This window comes from Mandrillus leucophaeus, unplaced genomic scaffold (assembly GCF_000951045.1).
Source record: "Mandrillus leucophaeus isolate KB7577 unplaced genomic scaffold, Mleu.le_1.0 Scaffold380, whole genome shotgun sequence".
Lineage (NCBI taxonomy): Eukaryota > Metazoa > Chordata > Mammalia > Primates > Cercopithecidae > Mandrillus > Mandrillus leucophaeus.
Genome location: NW_012104032.1, coordinates 1,504,017 through 1,512,137, shown reverse-complemented (window position 1 = coordinate 1,512,137; position 8,121 = coordinate 1,504,017). Strand labels below are relative to the sequence as shown.

At 50.3% G+C, this 8,121-nt stretch overlaps 1 protein-coding gene across 1 annotated transcript in view; it reads left to right on the top strand.

Moving 5' to 3' along the window:
• Nucleotides 1-5,501: 5,501 nt before the first annotated feature.
• The window catches only part of JPH4 (junctophilin 4), a 10,886-nt gene continuing 8,266 nt past the window's right edge, over nt 5,502-8,121 (top strand). Inside the window, exons 1-2 of the mRNA XM_011990715.1 lie at nt 5,502-6,505; nt 7,043-7,592. Coding sequence (XP_011846105.1) covers nt 7,214-7,592 — 379 coding nt within the window. The 5' untranslated portion in view covers nt 5,502-6,505; nt 7,043-7,213. The remainder of the gene's footprint in view (nt 6,506-7,042; nt 7,593-8,121) is intronic.

Sequence of the window (8,121 nt, the reverse complement as noted above, 5' to 3'; positions counted from 1 at the left end):
CAGCCCAAAATCTCCTTAGGCTGATAAGCAACTTCAGCAAAGTCTCAGGATACAAAATCAATGTGCAAAAATCACAAGCATTCCTATACACCAATAACGGACAAACAGAGAGCCAAAGCATGAGTGAACTCCCATTCACAATTACTACAAAGAGAATAAAATACCTAGGAATCCAACTTATAAGGGATGTGAAGGACCTCTTCAAGGAGAACTACAAACCACTGCTCAAGGAAATAAGAGAGGATACAAACAAATGCAAAAACATTCCATGCTCATGGATAGGAAGAATCAATATCATGAAAATGGCCATACTGCCCAAAGTAATTTATACATTCAATGCTATCCCCATCAAGCTACCATTGACTTTCTTCACAAAATTGGAAAAAACTACTTAAAACTTCACATGGAACCAAAAGAAAGCCCACATAGCCAAGACAATCCTAAGCAAAAAGAACAAAGTTGGAGGCATCACGCTACCTGACTTCAAACTATACTACAAGGCTATAGTAACCAAAACAGCATGGTACTGGTACCAAAACAGATATATAGGCCAATGGAACAGAATAGAGGCCTCAGAAACAACACACACATCTACAACCATCTGATCTTTGACAAACCTGACATAAACAAGCAATGGGGAAAAGTTTCCCTATTTAATCAACGGTGTTGGAAAAACTGGCGAGCCATATGCAGAAAACTGAAACTGGACCCCTTCTTTACACCTTACACAAACATCAGCTCAAGATGGATTAAAAACTTAAGTGTAAGATCTAAAGCCATAAAAATCCTAGAAGAAAACATGGGCACTACTATTCAGGACATAGGCATGGGCAAAGACTTCATGTCTAAAACACCAAAAGTGATGGCAACAAAAGCCAAAATTGACAAATGGAATCTAATTAAAAAACTAAAGAGCTTCTGCACAGCAAAAGGAACTATCATCAGAGTGAACAGGCAACCTACAGAACAGGCAACCTACAGAACAGGCAATCTACAAAATTTTTGCAATCTATCCATCCAACAAAGGGCTAATATCCAGAATCAACAAAGAACTTAAACAAATTTACAAGAAAAAAAACCCCATCAAAAAGTGGGAAAATTATATGTGTAGACACTTCTCAAAAAAAAGACATTTATGCAGCCAACAAACATATTTAAAAATGCTCATTATCACTGGTCATTAGAGAAATGCAAATCAAAACTACAGTGAGATACCATCTCATGCCAATTAGAATGGCAATCATTAAAAATCAGGAAACAAGCTGGGCACGGTGGCTCACGCCTGTAATCCCAGCACTTTGGGAGGCCAAGGCAGGTGGATCACAAGCTCAGGAGTTCAAGACCAGCCTGGCCAATATGGTGAAACTCCGTGTCTACTAAAAACACAAAAATTAGCTGGGCATGGTGGCGGGCGCCTGTAGTCCCAGCTACTTGAGAGCCTGAGGCAGGATAATTGCCTGAACCCCGGAGGCAGAGGTTGCAGTGAGCCAAGATCATGCCACTGCACTCCACCCTGGGCGACAGAGCGAGACTGTGTCTCAAAAAAAAAAAAAAAAAGTCAGGAAACAACAGCTGGGTGCGATGGCTCACGCCTGTAATCCCAGCATTTTGGGAGGCCAAGGCAGGCCGATCATGAGGTCAGGAGATCGAGGCCATCCTAGCTAAAACAGTGAAATCCTGTCTCTACTAAAAATACAAAAAAAAATTAGTCGGGCGTAGTGGCAGCTGCCTGTAGTCCCAGCTACTCGGGAGGCTGAGGCAGGAGAATGGCGTGAACCTGGGAGACAGAGCTTGCAGTGAGCCGACATCACGCCACAGCACTCCGGCCTGGGTGACAGCGAGACTCCGTCTCAAAAAGAAAAAAAAAAAAAGAAAAAAGTCAGGAAACAACAGATGCTGGAGAGGATGTGGAGAAATAGGAACGCTTTTACACTATTGGTGGGAGTGTAAATTAGTTCAAACATTGTGGAAAACAGTGTGGCCATTCCTCAAAGATCTAGAACCAGAAATACCATTTGACCCAGTCATCCTATTACTGGGTATATACCCAAAGGGTTATAAATTATTCTACTATAAAGACACATGCATACGTATGTTTATTGTGGCACTATTCACAATAGCAAAGACTTGGAACCAACCCAAATGTCCATCAATGATAGAATGGATAAAGAAAATGTGGCACATATACACCGTGGAATACTATGTAGCCATAAAAAAGATGAGTTCATGTCCTTTGCAGGGACACAGATGAAGCTGGAAACCATCATTCTCAGCAAACTATCACAAGAACAGAAAACCAAACACTGCATGTTCTCATTCATAAGTGGGAGTTGAACAAGGAGAACACATGGACACAGGGAGAGGAACATCACACACTGTGGCCTGTCAGGGGGTGGGGGTACTAGGGGAGGGATAGCATTAGGAGAAATATTTAATGTAGGTGACAGGTTGATGGGTGCAGCAAACCACCATGGCACATGTATACCTATGTAACAAACCTGCACATTCTGCACATGTATACCAGAACTTAAAGTGTAATAATAAAAAAAATGCTTACAATGAAAACTAAGTGAATAAGTAGGATACAAAATTGTATATGCACCATTTAATTAATTATGTTAAAAGTACATAGAAGACTATATAAAAATATACTAAACTGTTATACAGCGAGACTATAGGTGGTTTTAATTTTTATTCTTGATATTGTGCTGTATTTTCCTGTTCTACAATGAGCATGTTTTACTTTTATAAACAAGACCCCCAAAATTGCATTTGTTAAAGCATACTAACTTGGGAGTCTGATATATATCAAGCTCCAAGGGCTGCCATATATTAGCTGGGCAACATGAAGCAAATTAAGGAACTGCTGGGTCCCCGAGTTCTCACCTATAAAACTGGCATAATGCCAATCTAATTTTCAAGCCATTATTTACTGGGCATTTACTATGTGCTGGACACTATGCCAAGTGGTTTTCCCTCCTTTTATTTTTTATTTTATTTATTTATTTATTTTTTTTGAGACGGAGTCTCACTCTGTCACCCAGGCTGGAGTGCAGTGGTGCGATCTCAGTTCACTGCAAGCTCCGCCTCCCGGGTTCACTGGAGTAGCTCGGACTACAGGCGCCGGCTACCGCGCCCAGCTAATTTTTTGTATTTTCAGTAGAGACAGGGTTTCACTGTGGTCTCGATCTCCTGACCTCGTGATCCACCCGCCTCAGCTTCCCAAAGTGCTGGGATTGCAGGCGTGAGCCACCGCGCCCGGCCTTTCACTCCTTATATTTTTATACATATTATGCATACTTACACTTCATACATGATCATTTCGATCCTCAAAATAAGGCATGAAGTAGATTGTGATATTCCTATTTTAGAGATAAACTAACTGCAGCTCAGAAAAGTTAGGTAATATGCTCAGATTCACCCAACTAGTAGGTGGCAGATAGAGTTAGGATTCAGACATAGGTCTGACCATCTTTGGAAACCTAGCTCCAGGCCTCCAGCCTGGACCGCTCACAGGAACAGTTTTGCTGTGAGGATGGAATGAGGTCATACAGATGGCATGCCAAGCACAGGACCTGGCTCCAAGCACAGAGCCGCTCCGTCGAACGTTACTTCCCTTTTCTCTGACACCTGAATGTTGGTAAATTGTGGCAAAACAAACCAGTGCACTCTCTGGAGAAAAAAAAAAGTGCCCCTGCCCTGAAAGAGGGAGTTGTAGAGCCTGTAGGGAAAGAACAGAAAGGGGCTGGAAGGCTAACTCACTCAGGTAGACATGGGGGCGGCGCTGGGACTGTGCATCCCACATGTTCTGGGGCACTTCTGTCAGAGATTTCTTCAGGACTTTATTGGACCCTACACTTAATTTGCAGCTCAGAAGACAGTATAGCGTCCAACAAGGCATCACATTCCAACTTCCACTTATCCCTGTCACCTCTTCTCCCTAAGAAACAAGGCGTGGGTGTTCCAGGACCATACATTGGTTTTTCTTTTCTTGTTTTCCCTTTCTTCTGGAGAAAAGGGGAATTTTAGGGGTGGAGTGGGACAAGGCACTGTGTGGAGAAGGAAAGGCTGAATATCTAGGGGTGAGCAACGTAGCTTGGCCTGCCCCAGAACTCCCTTCTGGATTCATCTTAAATGCCTCTTTCTCTAGGGCACCAGCCTCAGGTGAATTCCATCTCTATTCCCTATTCCTACCCCACAAACTTGTGGCACTAACTACACTAGAATTTCTTGTTGGTTGTCTGTCTTCACTACTAGATAGTAAACTTCATGAGGGCAGGCCCCACAGTGTTCACCACTGTGTCTCTAGCACTTGGCTATGTGGGTGGTACTCAGTAAACTATGTAGATACTTGATAAATAGAGGAATGAGTGAATGAATAAATGAATAAACTCTCCATCAACAGTCATGCCCCAAGTGGACCCACAGCTGACCTGTTCTATGCTAAGCACTTAGAAGATGTGGTCCCTTTCCTGGAGGCTTAAATTTTACATTTCTCCAACCTCATAAATTGTGGAAAGACATGATGCAAGGGAAATTCCTATTTATTCTAAACCTCATGCTGTTTATTTTACCAAAGTACTCAAAATGGAAGCCCTGAGTCTAAGGGAGGGTCCCCAAGTTCATGGAATCCTGGCAGGAATTACAGTGCTTAAATGGTCTGAAGTCTAGTGTTCTACTCCTAGCTCTGCCAGTTCTGTTGTATGACCTCTGGTGAATGACTTCCCCTCTGGGCCTTAGTTCTCTTCTCTGTAAAATGGTGATGCAGTGGAGGAGGAGTGGTGGACCAAGCTGTGTATGAAAATAGGGGCAATTGAGTGCATTTGACTATGTACTGTTGCATGTAATTGGACACAGTATCCTCCTTCCTAAAGGCTTAGAGGCAGGGAAAGAACTAGATGCAGAGTCTAAGTAAACTAAGGGGAGAGGGAAGACAATGTGTGCCTACTTCTGTCTGTAAACGGCAAGGTCAGGATGTGCTGGCCCTCTGGTGAGAGGACAGGACAGAGGGGTGGTGGGCTGGAGGGGGCCTTGCCACAATAAGGGACCTCCCAAACATGTCTATGTGTCTTTGCCTCAAGGTTTGCAAAAGAAAAGATTCTAAAGCCCTGGGATCTTCATGCCATCACCAAGCATGATGCCCTCCTTCCCATTCAAAAGCAATAAACCCTCTTCCCCTTCAGAGAGACAACCCAGGGAGAAATTGGTGGTAGGGATGGAGGATGGGGAGGCCTGGAGAAGCATCGATGGGGCCCGCGTTCCTAGCAAGGTCCCATTTCAGGCTTCTTCAGAAAGTGCAAGAGCGTGAGCCTCCTGGTCCCCCTCCAGTGGTTTCTTCCGGAAGATAGTGGACTCAGTGGACACCTGCATCCATGCCCCAAAGCTTTCTGGCTTCAGTCCAAGCAGCTGACAGGTTCATCTTTCTCCCTAGGGCCCCACAAACACCACTTCCGGCCCTCCTGCCTCTATTTGGGCTCTTCCTGCCTGGATCTCTATACCCACGCCTGCCCTTCCCTCTGCAGAGCTTTCTCCCTCCCTTCACGAGCCTTATTTCTCTCTCTCAGTCTCCATATCTATTTCTTCCCCTCTTCTTCCCTCCTCCCCTGCTTCTCTCCTCCTTGTCATCCCTCCACAGCCCCAGAATGGGTCTCCCCGCCTTCCTCCCTCTCAGGCTGCATCTCCCCCCTCCTTAGTGCTCACCCCTGCACCTCTTTCTTTGTATTCTTCTCACCCTCTCTCAGCCTCGCCAGCATCTCTCCTCCCCCGCCCGGCTTCAGCCTCCCCCTGCCTCCCCATCTTCAACTCAGTCTCCTCCCCCTCGCTCCTCTTCCCTCCCCTCCGCCTCGCCCCACTCTCAGCCCGCATGCCAGGATTTCTCTCCTCCCTGGGGGTCTCAGTGCATCTCCTTCTCCTCTCTGCCTGCCTCCTCCCTCACCGAAGGGTTAGCGGACACCCATCCTTTTCTGCTTGGGGACCCCACCACCACCCGCATCACTGCCTCTATCTCTTCTTCACCGTATCCTCCTCTACCCACCCTCTTCTCTTTTCTTTTCTCCCTGCCCCTTTAAATCTGCCTGGCCCAGCCTCCCCCGTGATGCTGGGATGGAGCAAACATTGATTTGTGCTGGGATGGAATCGGAATTTTGATTTATTTTTCCTCTCCCAACCATAAGAAGAAAAAAATAATAAAAACACCCCCTCTTGATAGCCCCCTCCCCCTTTGCATCCAGCTCCCAGCTCTTCTTCCCTATCTCCATCCAAGGCAGATTTTTTCCCCTACACTATTCTCATCTTCCCCCACCCCTGCCACTACCTCGCCCCCCCACCCAGCCTGCTCCTCCAGCGGGGAGAGAGGGGACTCTCCGGACTCCCCCACCTTTCCTCTCTGGGTTGGAGCAGTCTCTCCGGAAGGGGAGGGGGCTTGGCTTGTCCGGGCGAGGTGGGAGTGGAGGTATCCTGCCATGGATGCTGTGCCGGGGAGGCAGCCTGAGCCCCAGCCCACATGGTGAGTAGCCTGCCCCCTCCCTTCTGCCTCTCTGCCCGTCCCCACCCTGGCCTTTCCCCTGCAGAGCCTCCCCTGGGCCCCATCCATTGCCCCCGAAAAACCGTCTGCCCACCTTGGTCCGATCTCCCCGCTACATATTCTACCCCCACCCCCATCCCTTTGCCAGAGACGCCGAAGAACCGGGACAGAGGGGTCCTGACAGCAGCCAGGGAAACGGGTGCCCTACGATTCTGCCCAGCCCCCTCTCAGGACCCCCAAACTGCCATCCACACTCGACACTTCGGGGTTCTAGGTTGGAGAATTGGGACTCCCGCTTGGGGTTGGGGCCCCAAGTCCTGGGAGGGGCCTGCTCCACAAAAACAGAAATGGGGGAAGCCCCCATGCCCCCCCCAAGCTTGGGAGCTGCTGGAAAATGCTGCCGAAGGAGGGGGTTGGATTGGGGGGCGGTGCTGATGCCCCGAGCCACCGGGCCAGGGAGCGGCGGGCAAAGAGGAGGGGCCTCTCTCGCCACTTGCCCCCCTCCCTCTTTCTCCGCAGCCACTCAGGATGAGGGTCCGGCCCTGCCTGCCCTCGCTGGGGCCCCCCCGCCCGGCCCCGGTCTAACTGCCCCCGCCCCCAGACCTCGCCCGGCTCCAAGGCCCCCAGCCGGCTCTCCAGCCCCAGGATGCGCTGAGCCGCCGGGGGGCTGAGGCCGCGCCAACTACATGCATGTCCCCCGGGGGCAAGTTCGACTTTGACGACGGGGGCTGCTACGTGGGGGGCTGGGAGGCGGGGCGGGCACATGGCTACGGCGTGTGCACGGGCCCCGGCGCCCAGGGCGAGTACAGCGGCTGCTGGGCACACGGCTTCGAGTCACTGGGCGTCTACACGGGGCCCGGTGGACACAGCTACCAGGGCCACTGGCAGCAGGGCAAGCGCGAAGGGCTGGGCGTGGAGCGCAAGAGCCGCTGGACGTACCGCGGCGAGTGGCTGGGCGGGCTGAAGGGGCGCAGCGGCGTGTGGGAAAGCGTGTCCGGCCTGCGCTACGCCGGGCTCTGGAAGGACGGTTTCCAGGACGGCTACGGCACCGAGACCTACTCCGACGGAGGTGCGGGACCCGGCCCACTAGTGTCTGTCTGCTCGTCCGCGTGCGCCTTCCCTAGCCTTGCGCCTTCGCCCTCCATTTGCGCCCCTGCGCCCATCCATCTGTCCCCCGCCCCACATCGATGTGACCTCCAGCCCCAATTTCTGCTTTCTCCCACGATGATTATGCTTTCCTTAATTGTCTGTCTCCTGCTCGCTTCTCCCTCACCCCTTCCCTGTCTGCCTGTCCTCACACCTCCCTCTCTACCTGCCTGTCCCCAACACCTCTGCTCTCTGCGTGCCACTCAGAGTCCTGTTTGCCTATCTAAACGCCCCCACCGGCCTGTCCTTCGCACCCCTGCCGGGCCCTCCCCGTTCCCCTGTCTACCCGCACTGCCAAAATCTACGTAGGGCTCCTGCTACCTGCCCGTCTTCATTCTGCTCTTTCACACTTTCCCGCCCAGCCTGGCCTGTCCCCGGCTCCCAGTGCCCTTCCCCGACCTCCACACTAACCGCCTCCACCTCTCCCGCCTGACGCTTGGGCTTCCAGGGGG